This window comes from Pempheris klunzingeri, chromosome 23, assembly GCF_042242105.1.
Source record: "Pempheris klunzingeri isolate RE-2024b chromosome 23, fPemKlu1.hap1, whole genome shotgun sequence".
Classification (NCBI taxonomy): Eukaryota; Metazoa; Chordata; class Actinopteri; order Acropomatiformes; family Pempheridae; genus Pempheris; species Pempheris klunzingeri.
In genome coordinates, this window is record NC_092034.1 from 7,973,864 (window position 1) to 7,988,477 (window position 14,614).

At 41.0% G+C, this 14,614-nt stretch overlaps 1 protein-coding gene across 2 annotated transcripts; it reads right to left on the bottom strand.

Annotated features, from left to right (window-relative positions):
• Positions 1–1,067: 1,067 nt before the first annotated feature.
• acadvl (acyl-CoA dehydrogenase very long chain) lies at positions 1,068–14,333 on the bottom strand. Of its 2 annotated transcripts, none has more exons than XM_070854434.1 (21): positions 14,245–14,333; positions 13,915–14,002; positions 13,739–13,808; positions 12,041–12,112; positions 11,440–11,512; positions 11,270–11,334; positions 11,046–11,180; positions 10,794–10,938; positions 9,643–9,772; positions 9,385–9,510; positions 9,108–9,306; positions 7,883–7,987; positions 7,436–7,522; positions 7,096–7,158; positions 5,084–5,185; positions 4,289–4,386; positions 3,280–3,352; positions 2,968–3,040; positions 2,694–2,766; positions 2,422–2,497; positions 1,068–2,274 (listed from the first exon to the last, which is right to left on the bottom strand). In XM_070854434.1, exons 2-21 carry the CDS (start codon positions 13,986–13,988, stop codon positions 2,137–2,139), a joined length of 1,977 nt encoding a protein of 658 aa, XP_070710535.1. In that variant the 5' UTR covers positions 13,989–14,002; positions 14,245–14,333; the 3' UTR covers positions 1,068–2,136. The 2 variants fall into 2 exon arrangements, with proteins under 2 accessions (XP_070710535.1, XP_070710537.1); XM_070854436.1 differs by having other exon boundaries at positions 13,915–13,997; positions 14,245–14,325.
• Between the last annotated feature and the right edge of the window lie 281 nt (positions 14,334–14,614).

Consider the following 14,614-nt stretch of genomic DNA (forward strand, 5'->3'; position numbering starts at 1 on the left):
GTTCACACAATACACTTTTATTTACCATTGCAAGCTCTGAAGTAATTAGGTAATTAACGGGAAATAGAAAAAAAAATTATTCAGTGGTAGTGAAATATACTCAGAAGCATATTAACAATACATTCACCTCATGAATAACGACACATTTCTCTCCCCTGTAAGTTGTTAAATTCTCTGCTCTTAACAATAGAAAAATATCAACACTGGTATGAATATTGGTAGCTTAGCACAGAGGGAAGAATTAGGTGGCCAGTCCAAACGTTTAAAATAAAGATCAATTGCCAACATCTCTAAAGCTCACCTTAAAGTTATATCTTTTTTTTTTGCATTCTGGTTTTTGTGTGCAGTAAACTACCAAGATTTAATGTGTTAAATGATGCTGGTGGGTGGATTTTGTTGGGTTAAGAGAGAGCGAGAGAGAGTGGAAATATATCTAATCAGAGGGGAGTGCCTAGAGGGAAAACAAGGTTTGGTCGACCTGTGGTGCGGCGGCTGCTCAGCTCGTCCGTTGCTTTCTCAGTCAGACTGTGCCGAACATGGCAGGGAAATTCTCAACACTTTAACCGCAAGGCTCGCGAAGCGCAGACACCCTCCACACCATTTCTCAGTCTGACACCCACTGCACTGACACTTGTCAAGTCAGAGGAGTACATGAGGGCTGGATGGGGTTCCTGTTTTATTTCGCGGCAGCATCATGCACCAAAACACCACTTACTGGCATTCCTGCCAGTGTTTCTACCCTGGAAGACTCTGGGCTGCAGAAGTGAAAGCCAAGCTGCAGGTTGTTGTGAATACCACAGAAATAGGAAGTGAGTTTGGCAGGAAGTGGGGTTAAAAAAAAAAAAAAAAAAAAGAAAAATACTGCTGCAATGGCATTTTTTCTCCTTCTATTGATGAGCTTCAAAATTTGATTGAAAATGTTACAGAAGCTTGGACGAGAAATCTGAAAAAAAGTCAGTGTAGTTTGGTCACATTTACAAACATGGTTACAAAATATTTGAAGAATCTGGCAACTGCGAAAAAGTCTTAGAGACAGACACACACACACGCAGGCAGGCAGACGGACGGACGGACGAATGGATACTTTATTTATTAATCCCAACGATAAATATGTTGTTAAACCAAAAAGTTCAAAGTAGGTCTGCACACTGTGACTTCACCAGAACAGCTGAGACAATCGTCTGGCTCATAATTCAGACACATTTTGAGATTTTTAACACGATCTTTTTGAAGGTGATGTGATTGTACCCTTAAAGTCAGCACAAACTGCTCAGGCAACACAGTACTGACTTAAAAGCAGCATTGTTTGTCCCAATACAAGGTCATGCGAAGGCAAGAATGTGCAGCCCTAATTTAAACTGTGTGAGTGCTTTCACACACTTGGCCAGAGCGGACTGCATTTATTGTACAAGAAATTATTTCTTAAAAATGTCTTAAAACCAGGTATGCAGACTGATGGTTCATTTTCTACAATTACAGTTAATGACGCCTGCTACCTTTAGCTGAGAAAACAAACATTTGCATTGTGGAGGTTAATGTGACGACCGGGAAAAAGTAAAAGAAAAAAAAAAAAAGAGAGAAAGCTCTCCGTGTTTGATTCAAGTCACAACAGGAACTCTGAACAGCATATGTGGACCGGTTTCTAAGGCAAAGGTTTTGCTCCTGATGTGACTGTTTCAGCTTCATTAACATGCAGAAACGCATTAAAAGTACATTAACACCACACTGCTATATACATTTGGACACAATGGTGATAAGTGCACAAATTAAAGAGTTAAAAACTGTCATTCATGATATTGGCGTGTATAAATTAAATTAATACAGATAAGTTCAAAGCTCTCTCAGTTAACTGGCCTCCTATCTCAAAGTTGCATTGACATTGTCTTCTTTTTTAATTTTTTTATTTTATAAAATGACACCATAACAATGTTTTAGCAAATTAAATGATGAGACCATTCAATTAGCTGAAGTCATGAAGGCTGAGATAAAGAAAATCTAAACACTTTTGGTGTGTTGGAGCAGCAATGATGCAGATAAAGTCTGAGAGAACTCAGCATACGTGACCCTGGTTAGAGATGCAGAGAACTGAAAAAACCCAAAATAGACATAAATGTAGATATGGGTAGTGTGGCGGTTTTAGAAACCCAGAGGGTGAGGAGCCACCACTCCCCCGTTCTCCACCACGGTCTTAGAGATGGCCTGCATGTTCTTGAAGAGCTGTCTGGACTGGCTGGAGCGCAGGCTGCTGACGTCGCGCATGACCCTGTCATAGGCCTGAGGGACGGAGGGGGCAAAATTTATCGGGATGCTTTTGCTGGCTGATGTGTTGGGCATTTTACTACTACTGACTATACAGTATGCAGTGTATCTTAGTTGGAGACATTTTTCTGTGAGAGTTTGTGGCTTTGACTAATATCTTACCTCAGCACACCAGGTCTCACACAGCATCTTCTCATGCTGAGCTGTGGCAGAGCCTTGACTCAGAGAGCGCGAGGCCCTGCACAGAGCAAAAACACAAAGCGAGTGTCACTTTGGGCTGTGTAGGTGTGTGCATGTGAAATGAAAGTAGGTCAGAGTGGGTAGCGAGAGATTGGAACGGGGACAGGGAGTGGGGGGGTGGAGGGGGTGGTGGATGAGGGGGCAAAGACGGAGCCTAGCAATGTTTACCCTCTTGTTTGAGTGTTTTTGCATACCTGGACAGGACAACCACCATGGAGTAGAGGTCAATGGCACCGTCTGCAACTCTCTTCAGGACAAACTGTTCATCTGCAACACGAGAATGCTTGTTTAGTACTCAACTCAAACTTCTTACCAGACAATAGCAATGATTAAGACTCCAAAGCCCAAATCTTTGATGTGATCACAATACTTCTGCAAGCTAGTCTGATTTTTTCTCTATAAGCTGAAACTCAACAGGGTTTTCTCGCACTCTCTCTCTCTCTAACACACACACACACACACACTCACCAATGATCTTCTTGCCATGTTTGATCAGCAGCTCCTCAACTACCGCTCCGAACTGTTCGATGGCTTTAGTTGTCTAGAAATCAGGAAAAAACAGAGTCAAGAGTCAGAGATGGCATGAAGAAAGAAGTGAATCAGTAATTAATGGAAACAAAGCCTGTGTTATCCCATTAGTTTAAAAAAAGTGTAAAACTGTCACTTGGACACCCACTTGTGCTGTTCAAGCTACTTTGGACGAGCCACTTGCTCACGCCAATATGCAAATTGTGTCTCACACACACAAACATGCAAAAAAAAAAAAAAAGTTTAACATACCAAATCACCGCTCTGCGCCAGCTCAGGATGCACAGTTCCCTGCAGTGTCAGGCCTGTGCTCAAACCTGCCTTCCTACAACCGACAACAGAAGAAGACGAGAAGTTCAGCATGTGCAAAGGTGCAAAAAACTGAGTTTTCTACAGCTGCCATGTGGTGAAAGGCAGCACAGCAGCAGGAGCTGCAGTGGTTCGTCTGTGACCATCTGCCACAGTTCGTGCAGCCAGTGGAAACAGCTTAACTGCTTAAAACCAAAGTGCATCTTCTGTGTCAGATGGATTTGAGATGAATGACAGCATGTTACACATCCAGTAGCACTTTTTCTTCAAACTAGAACAACTACGGGGTAAAATGCAGCCGTTTCATTTTACAGTTCTGTTATACATAAAGTTACAGTGTCGTGTCAGTTAACTTTCTTAAAACAGGTGTAAATGAAAGATTTCTTTAACTAATAAGCTTGCACATCAAAACAAAATTAAAAAGTACTTACTAATCAAAAAAAAATTACGTTTCTGCAAAACAACTCAATCAAATGACCCACTGACAGTTTTCAGTATCTTCCAATAATTCTGGTATTCAGTCAGGAGTTAATTTTTATGGAGGGAATAAATATAAAACACAAATCCCGAAAATGTTACTTCTTAAACAGAGTTTCAGCTAATCAGCTAGTTTGTTAGCCATCTCTGCTCAGACGTCAGCTACAGCTGTTAAGTAACACTTACACAGGTGGAGTCAGCAACTCTGGAGAAAGACTTTTTATATTTAGCTTGTTAGCATATTTAGATAGCTAGAGTGTGTCAGATTTACTGTCCCTCTTGCTCTCGCTGCCACCCATCCTCCCTGTCGCCCCCCCCAAAAGCATATTGGATTGGAATCGTTGGCTCCACCTTTAAGTCAATAAACTGCTTCCATCATGTGTTGTGCATTGCCGGGGAAGTCCCCATCAGCTAAGCATTTCCTGTACCACAGACAGGAGGAGACACAAAGATGAAGGTGTATGTGTGATGCAACCTTTTAGCTCTCTTGGTAATTTCTCCGGCGAGCAGCCCAGCGTTGCCGAGGGGGTTCTTCAGGGCCTTCTGCAAGCCCTTCAACTGGTTCCCTGCATTCTGGGAGGGAAGCAGAGAGGGAAACACTTTGCTTAAAAGGCTGTGAAAACGTATTTTATCAATCGGCTTCTTACCACGAGTGACGAGATCCAACATTGACACACTGGTTTCTGCCAAAGTTACAACAGTTTAGGCTATTTAACAAGAGAGATTTCTGTATTCCTTTTTATCTCTGTGCTCTCTCGCTGTTTCGAACTGTGCGAAACTGCACTGATCAAGATTGAGCAACATTTGAATCTGATCGGACGACAGTTGGTGTGTTGTTTCCTCACTGTCAGTGAATAATGAAATCGCAGTCCTGGTGAAGCAGATTAACTGAGGTTTTGACTGATAAACTCTTCTATCTAAAAATGTTTTTTTTTCGGGCTGATGACAGTAGCCCTCATTCTCCTCCAATTAGAAGAGACTGACTAGACACACTGACGGGATCCCTGACAAGTTTACTTTAAGAAGCTGAGGAAGAGAGAAGGCTCTGAGTGATAAGAAAGAGAGGCCCAACACAGATCATTGGAGTGAAAGAAGTATAAGGAAGTTCTACAAGAAGTCACAGCCTTTTGTAAAGCACACAGGAAGTACTGCTGGAGTCAGACAAACTGAAATCACTTCCTCTGTGCACAATGTACTTTTCTCCTCAGACAGATCAGATCACCTCAACTTAATCAGACAATCAAAACACAATAAAGCGGTATCATTTTACCTGGAAGCCATTGAGGGCCACAAAGAGTCTCAGGATGTCGTTGGTGCCCTCGAAGATTCGGAAAATTCTCAGATCCCTCATCACCCTCTCCACTCCGGCGTCCTGCAGAAACACACATAGAAAGATGATGACCTTCTACCTTTACACTATAGTGAAGAGTATAGGCTATTTTCTTTTTAAAGCAAATCTTACTTGGAGTAAAGGTGCAATAATCATATATCCCATTATTTATGATTAAGAATGCACTGAGAAGCTTTGAGCTTTTCTGAGAATTTTCTGCACTGAAATCAACCCTTGCTTTCAGTATGTGAAATCTTCAGTAAAGCCACGTTTGTATTAACAAATTGAGCAACCAATTATCCATGTAATTGCTTTAACAGTAAAGCACTACATGCTGAGTTGGTGGCAGATCTGGTGTCAAGTATCGTTCTATGACTGGATAAACTTTCCACTTTATCAAGAAGCTGCCACGTCTGCAGAGCAACGTGAGCCTGATTCGCCCCCGTAGCCGCAGCTAGCTTGTGCCTTTCCTTTTTTTTTATTTTATGTGATATCAGTACATTCTGAGCGTGAGCTCTCGTTTGTCGTCTGTGAGAAACAAAAGATGTTGCCTTGATACCTTATGCGTGTAGTGATGGTTTAAGCTTATGGTGCCCCTCTTGCTGACTGATCATGTCATCAATGATGAGTTGATTCAATTAAAAAACAGTTGCTATTGATCAATGTAAATAAGCTGTTAAGTCAATATGATGAGTTCAAGTCAATGATGACTGCAAATAGAGAATTGGCAACGTGCCAATATACATTATATACACAGGATGAGGTGGTTAAGCAGGAACAACGTTTTCTTTTCCAATAAATAGCCCCAGGAAATCAGGAAAGGCCCAACAAATGAACCAGGAACTAAATTTTCCATTGTGCCGATATAGTTTGTGTTTCTACCACACCTGAAGAACCATGAAGACAAGGCAAATAGACAGACGACACTGTTAACGGATGCAATTTTGCATACGACACCATAACAACATAGTTCTTTGTAGTTTATGGATTCCCAACTGAAACATCTGACTGAATGTTTCAAAGGAGGAACAGTCAGCGAAGTATCCATGATCTGCACAGTGTTTTAGTCATTTCTTTCTCCTTAGCACATAACTCTATTATATCAATTGGAAAAGTTAAGCTTTGCTTTTCTTGTTTACTTTTTCGCTCTCAATTGTTGCTCTCTAATCACTTAAAGTCAATCCCTTGACCTAACATTGATACTGCTGGTATATGGTGCCTACTGATTGTGAGAATGCATGCTGTGCACAAGTTGTAGCAGCTACAATACGATCCCTGCAGAGGGACCATGGCCCAGGAACTTCTTAGATGTTGGTTCACCTGGTCAAAACACCAGTTAAGTTGCTACATTTAAATAAAGTAACTAAGTAATGTGGTAACGTGAATAAAAGGCCATAAGGTGAAAACACCCCATTTGCTCCTGAGTTTTTGGAAAAGTTCTTGCAGTGAGAACGGACTGTTCTATACGCAGTGGAGGGACATTTTGGTGCCAGGGAGTAAATCCCAGGAACTATTGTTCCTTGGGTTGAAACACTGATCGAGTTTCTGAGTTCCTAGATCCTGGAAAAGTTCCTGCAGCAAAAATGATCTATTCTATCCTAACAGGAGGTACTTTTTTGAGGCCAGAAAGTATGGTGCAGAATATTTAGATCTTGGTTCCCACAGTTAAAACCCAAGTGAAGTTCCTGAGTTCCTAAAAAAGTTCCTGGCTTGTGAAAGAGGGATAAAGTATAGCAGGGGTACTCACTCATCCCTGCTTATAGTAAACCACCTAATTCTAACGTAAAAGCCAATTTATTCATTCTGAAGTAGTTGTTTTATTAACCTATTGTGTTTGCCTGTAGAGGCACAGTATATGACAGAATCTGTTTAACGGGCTATAAGAAAAAAATTGATAGACTGATTGGTAGAAACAATGGCTGTTGAGTCTATGTGTTCCATGCAGCACTCACCTTCATGAAACCCATGCCTCCCATGACCTGAATACACTCGTCAGTCACTTCCCATGCTGCTTCCTGTCACAATTTAAAAACAACACACCCACAGAAATCTTATCAAATCTTATCTCAATTCAGCAAGCTAGCGTCTACATTCCATAGAATAAGGAAGATTAGAAATATTATGAAATAGGTGCAGCGGTAGAAGCAACAACACAAAGCCACATTTTCTCTCGTTACCACAACAGCTGGTGCAGAGACAATGATGTACAGTCGACCTTTCATCATTAGATCTATTAGCATTCTTCATATGCATGTTTAACCAATGAAAGTGCTGCATTATTCAAGCTCTTACGGAGGCAAAGATCTTGCTGATGGCAGCTTCAATCTGGAATTCAGTTGCTCCGCTGTCCATGTTTCCGCTAATCATGTAGGCCATCGACTGTAAAAAGACAGACGGCGTAACTTCAGCATGAATTTATGACATCTTGTTCATCCGAGCTGCAGAAATGTTCAGCTCCCATACACAATAACACAAAGTGTAAAAGTAGCTTGATTTGTTGAGAAGTGGTGTGTCAAAGGAAATCAAGAGAAACAGATTTCTTTAAAAGACATTGCTTGTGTCTTCATGCTACAAATAAACCAGAAAGTTGGAACAACAATAATAATAAAAAAAATGTTGATGTTTGATAGTTGCCATAACTGGGTAAACGCCACTTTAATTGGAATCAACATTAGATATCCCAAGTGTCAAATCAGTTGATATAAATGTAAATCAAACTCAGAAAATTGCCTGTCTGACCTCAGTGACATACTGCAGCATAGTCATGCGAGCCATCTTCTCCTGGATGGCTCCGTAGTTGTGGATCTTGCTCCCAAACTGGGTTCTGTTGGCTGCATGATCCACCTGTTAATAAGAGGATAAAAAGGGTCACAATTGCACCTTAATACACAGTTACAGGCTGTCTTGTACATTGTAACAACATTGTACACATAGATGGGTGATGTATGAATCCTCCACACATCCTCATAGTTCAAGACAGGAACTGAACTTATAGCAGCCTTTTTGGGGCCCCTGTTGAAATGTTGTGACTGGTGTGGTCTAGTTTTTGTGCAAAAAAGGAAGCACACTAAGGGACAGGATCAGTCTTGTGGCTGTGACAATGGCGGCACAAAAGAAAGGGGGTCAATGTGAACATACAGTTACTATGGAGATGTGAAAATAAAAAAATGAAGTGGAAATAACTATGTCAACCTTAAAAGCTGAGCTGTGGTAAAAGCGTGTGATAAACAAGTTGAACTACTGCACTGCACTGCACTTGATTACTAATTTGGACACCTTTTGAAACTGTCTCTTGTGTTGTGTTGCGCAACAATGTTTATTGCAATAACTACTTGAAAAAGTGACAGGATGGATTATTGCACAGCAACATATTTGGCACGTTTCCAGAGTTTTTACGTTTGAGAGACAAAACACTGGTTGATAATTGGTTGTCCTGATGTAACTGTCTTAACAGGCTGACTTATCTCTGGGCACATGAGGCAGATCATGAAGTCTACCTGCTGTGTACATAAAACTACTGCTTGTATAGTATCAAGTTACGTACTAAAAAGTTCACGTTCAGTTCAAATTTACTGCAGTACTCCTTTATGTGCCTTAGTCCTTCATTTGTGTAAGCTATTACAGACATTATAAAACACATATTTGGTTGTATATTCACTTCTGAATAATTGAATGTTTTAGACAAACAAGCATGAACAGACCTAATTTTTATCTGTAACCTCAGCAGGAAGTTGCATAACAGAAACAGGCTTTAGTTAACAGCAAGAGGGGGAATTTCCCACAAACCCACAACGAAGGAAAATACCTATTTGAAGGGGGGGGTGTAACATAGAAATTACAAATAGAAAGCAATGCATGAAGTGGGAAACATTACAGCACATAGAGAAGCATAAAGCTGTGAAAGCTCCACTGTTGACTGTCACACCACTTCCCCTCCTGTCTAGGTTCATGGTGCAATACTCACAGCTTTGGTGATGACTCCCTTCATGGTACCGGAGAGGGCGGCCGCCATGCCAAAGCGCCCGTTATTCAGAATGTTCATGGCCACTTTGAAGCCTCCGCCCACCTCACCAAGCACGCAGTCGGCTGGCACGCGAACATTATCGAAATACACCTCGGCTGTGTTGGACGCCTTGATGCCCATTTTTTTCTCTGGTGGGCCACTGTGATTAACAAGATGGAGTTATGGTGAAGGGGAAGAAAAAAAAACAGTCAATAATGTAAAGAAAAGACGTGCTCACTGTGACACTCCTCCAAAGCTCCTCTCCACAACGAAGGCCGTGATCTTGTCCTTCATCTCTCCTGTCTTGGGGTCCTTCATGGGTGTCTTAGCAAACACCGTGAAGATCTCAGCCAGACCTCCATTGCTGCAAAAAGGAAAAAAGGCATCAGATTAGGAAAAGACACAACAAACTCTCTCCATTAAATTGTACAGTAGTGCCATCTTGTGGCAGAAGTAAAAGAAAATCTGACAATGTATGCCGCTAATATGTCCTCACCTGATCCAGATCTTGCTCCCATTCAGAGTGTAGTACTGTCCGCAGGGGGACTGGACAGCTATGGTCTTGATGGAGGCGGCATCAGAGCCGCTGGCTGGTTCAGTTAGACAGAAGGCAGCAATGTTCTCACCTGGAGGGACAAACGCACACATGATCTGTAAAGGCAAAGCCTGACGCATCTTGTTCCTCTTCCACCATTATTTTGTAGCAATAAATCCCAATTTAACCATCCTGCTGTGGTAAGTAAATAAAGAAGTGCTTCAAATATTCACCCACAATTGAAAATAGTCCCCAACAAATGCACTTGTTATTTCTCACCTAGTAAGCTTTGCTTAAAACTACAAGGCCCAGCTGCTGTAGTAGAAGTAATCAGACCCCTTTTCACGCTTTGTGGTGATGCATCTTCCTGCTAATCTAAGAGGTTTTCTAAACCCACAAAGGAACAATTCGTCCTTCAATTTATCTGAACCTCGGAAATACAGAATCGCCAAATTTGGAGTTACATGGTTTTCTCTGGACAAGAAGAGAATAAAATTGTAATGTGGAAAGTAACTACAGCTGTGAGACAAATTTAGTGCAGTATAAAGTACAATATTTACCTCTGAGATGTAGTGGAGTAGAGATATAAGTCTGCATAAAATGAAAGTACCTCAAACATGTACTTAAGTGCAGTATTTTAGTGAATGTAGTCAGTTACATTACGTTACCAGTCTTATGGCATTATTTAATGTTTCTAAAAAATAAAAAATTGTATATTCATGTCTCATTTTCATAGATTTAAGTGAGGGAAGTCAGAAAATCTTAAGCTGCCAGTAAGCTTCATCAGAACTGCATTGTTGGATGGTTGAAATGTCCCCACATATTCTTATTGTGTCTCCCTCCTCTCTCTTTTCACTTCACCTTTCAGTGTGGCCATTTGGAACAACTACAAACACTTCTGAAGTCCGATGTGGATGGGTTCCTTTCTAGCATAACCCAGCTGTAACACATTGTTGGTTTTGGTCTTTTAATGCGATTAGCAGACAATAATAAAAATACAGAAGCCTCATCCTATAACAAGTATGCTTGCTATTGTATACATAGCTACAATTCGTATCTGAAGATGCATGTAAACCAAGATATTGACAACATCAAAATGCTGGTGTTCTTACCTGTGGCAAGCTTAGGCAGGTACTTCTCCTTTTGGGCTGGATTCCCAAAAAGCAGAATGCCCTTAAAGCCAATGGACTGGTGGGCACCCAGAGTTATGCCAACGCCCAGGTCATAACTGCCAACGATCTCTACCAGCCGGGCATACTGCGAGATGGATGGAAGTCATTGCAATTGACTCATTGTACGCACCTATCGATGATACAATTACTTTATCACAGAGTAACTATCCATTAATCTGCACGGACGCGTACCTGTGTGTTTGAGAGGCCGAGGCCACCCAGGTCAGCTGGCACCTGCAGGCCAAAGGCACCCATCTCCTTCAGGCCCTCCATTGTGTGATCTTCTACCTTCTCCAGGACATCGTTCTTAGCAGAATCATTCACCTCCTGCCGACAGGAAGCAGAAGCATGGAGGGTCAGGGGTGGGCATGAGGTCAGACAAATGTATACAGGAGCTCAAAAAGATTTGAAATTACCTCAAAAAATTTGCCAACAGGCCCCACAAGCTCTCGAAGAAACTGCTCCTGCTCCTCATTCAGGGCTGCGGCACAGACAAGTTATTACACTACTATAACTTTTTCAGGTCTGCAGAGCTTTTTAATGAAATGCTGGCAAACAGATATGAAAATAATATCCTCTGATTTACCTGAGGGGTAGGGAAACACTTGGGCAGTCTGGATCTGCCCCTTGAACAGGTTTACAGCAAATGATTTGGATTCCTGCAGAAAATTAAGTCAAACAGTAAAACTTGTGCTAACACAAATGTTTCATGAGAGGAGCTGCCCTGAGGAGTTTTCTTGTAATTGTTAACTTGTAACCATATAACTTTGATGTCTAACAAATGTGTTCAATGGATTTTCTTCCAAAGACAACATTTGCAAAGCATATTTTTTAAAAACACGTTGCTACCTGCTACCATTGTTTACTAGCTTGCAGCCTCGTCATTCCCTGCCTTTCATGGCACAATGCTGCACTTTCTGACATGTTCCTGCCATCTGTCGATCAGTGGCATAGTGTGAAAACGTAGGCAGAACTGTACATCGTGTCATCTACGACCATGTGCATTCAAACAAAAGAGGGACCCATTCATAAAAAAGCTGCTCCACAGAGCTACACGAGGTGAAAAACTCTGCAGGGTGTAACCGCTCAAATGCAGTTTAAAAGCCGTTTTAAAAACACGGGAGAATAATGACAGCATGTACTCAAATACAATAATTATAAAATAAAAGTTACGAGATTTAACATACAGCAGCAACTGCCTTCTTCTCCACTTTTGTGGCAGTGTCAGTGCCGATGGCTGCTGGCTTCTCCAACACCGCCTGAAGAGAAAGAGCAAAACAAAGATTGAAGACAGAATAAGTTCATGGACACTTGAATTGTATATACCACTTGAACTGTATATAGAGTTTCTTGTATAGCTGTTTATTTATCTCCTTTCTTTTTCTATTTATTCATCAATTTTTTTTAAAATCCTGAATCAGCATTGAAGGCGAAAGGGCAAAGCAAGAATTCAATTGTGCGGTGAAACTTGTTTTTATCTGTACATATGACAATAAAACGATTGAATTTAATCTAATTGAAATTTCATTTTTAATAAACACACACATTGCCTAAATAAACAACATGGCTGGGACACAATGTGAGGTCAAGAGATGTGACAGGAAAACACACTTAAGGGGAGGCATTTGCCCTCAGGTGAAAAAAAAAAATCCACATAGCCAAAAGGACAAATGTGGTCAGAGGGCGACAGTGTAGTGTTCAGCATTGTCATGTCATGTCATGAGCCGGAGAAACCATGCGTGGAAAATTTTCCAATCCCTGGCAGGGCAGCAGGAAGGTAAGATGCCCAAAGGACTGATTTCAAGTTCCAAGTGGGTGAGAGGTGATGTCAAGAGCACATCCAGTCACCAAGCAGCAGGTATGCTGTGCACCGCAAACAGTATATATTTTTAAAAAGAAGATATCTAACTCAATGTTTCCAAAAACTTGTAATGACAACCAGCAGAACAACATCTATGACACCAATCTGCTTAATTATTGCCTCACAGCAATGCACATTACTTTCAACTAGGAAAACTAAATCCCTGCAGTAAATCCTGATGATTGGATTTATTGCACAGCTGTTGTATTGCATTGTGTGTTCATTATACGGATTACAGATAATAAACTAGTACCTCACAGTATTATCGCTGTGTTTATGAGAGTAAGTCAAACATAATGTACCCGATGAGCAATAATTAGGAAGTAAAATATCACAATGCAATTCATGATATAGTTTTTCTGTGTTACATAGTCTTTCCATTCCTGCTGTCAGATAACAAAACAAATTTTAAATTTGACTGCAGCTCATAAAAATACTATGTAAACCAGGAGTCGCTGCCCGCACTTTATCACAAAATCATTATTCTATGACCACGGCATCATCTGACAAAATAAACATAAACACAGATTCATGAAAGCAGCTGACACTGACAATTAAATGATAAATCACAGAGCAACAAATATTCCTATTATGTGATATGTACAGCCACGTAGCAAGTGTAACCACACATAAATGCGCTGAAAATGTGTGTTTAGGCTTGAAACACATGTAAAATGTTGGCATAACACCTCTAGACTATATCAAATTAAATAAATAAATTGACTACTGGCTTAGGGTTACATGTTTTTCACAGAAAGGAGGATATGTAGCAGTGTGAAGCCCAACATGAAGGACATTTTCACTGTAGCTGCCTGAACAACTGTATCATCCACATTCATGGTGTCACCTTTATGACTGAGTCATGTGACCGCTGAACTTTCCCCTACTTCCAGCGTTATGTCAGCCGGCTGCTAGGCCAAACAAGGACAATAGACGGGCTCTAACACAGCATGTAACTCACATATCTGACAAAGTGCTATTTAAATCGTAACATATGTTATATTCAAGGTTAATGTTATCGTACCTGTGCAGCTTGGCTTGCGTACAGACGGGCGTTTTGCACAGCGACCACAGCCCCGGCATGCCGCTGACCTCTGTACCCCAGACAAAACAATGGAGATGTTCAACAAATATTTTCTTCGAGCAAATCATCAAATCCTAAAGGTTCAGTAAGAGCTTATAAACGTTATGGTTACCTACCCGGACACCACCGGAGGGATCCTGAGCAGGGTGCCGCACAGTGCGGAGGACTGGCTCACTTTACGAAGCAGCATTATTCTCCTCTGTTCTACAAGACAACAGAATACACCGTAATTAGCTTAATAACACGAAATAAATAACCAAACAGACGGAAACAATGACTGACTGGCTAACATTTACGTTTCGCTAGCTGCTGCTGACGGGTAGCTAGCTGCTACGTAACGACGTCGGTTTGTTTTGTAACTCGGTTTTGACTCCTCGCAGGAAAACGCTGTTCAATATTTGGATTCGTTTCGTTGAAAATCAAGAATATCAATGTAAAGTGTATACCTTAAGCAGTTATGTTGTGAAAAGTTTCCCTCGTCCGTGCAGCAGCCGACTGTTCGTCTAAATGACACACAAACCTAAATTTTTCTCTCCGGGGTCCGGTTCGCCGGATGACGTCCGTCTCCGCGCGATGACTCATGGGTTATGTAGTTTTACAGTGTCGAATAGAATAGAATAAAAATAACATTACTATAATAATAATAATAACAATTATTAAAAAAAGATGCTATTGTAGAAAAATGACTAATTTTGCATCACCATGCTGAAATTCATGAATAGCATCTTTGGCAGCTATATAATCTTTTATCTATGGTTTTGTCTCATCGTGTGAAAAAAGGAGCTCTTGAGTTTTCATGTCTTTACAAAATACATC

Bases quoted from the DNA above. Each gene is read 5' to 3' on its own strand.
- acadvl (XM_070854434.1), bottom strand. From the start codon at position 13,988: ATGCTGCTTCGTAAAGTGAGCCAGTCCTCCGCACTGTGCGGCACCCTG. The intron at 9,773-10,793 runs GTAAGAACACCA...TTGTCCCTCCAG, and splicing joins CCTGCCTAAGCTTGCCACAG to GTGAGAACATTGCTGCCTTC. The intron at 9,511-9,642 runs GTGAGGACATAT...TCCTTTTTGCAG, and splicing joins GGGAGCAAGATCTGGATCAG to CAATGGAGGTCTGGCTGAGA.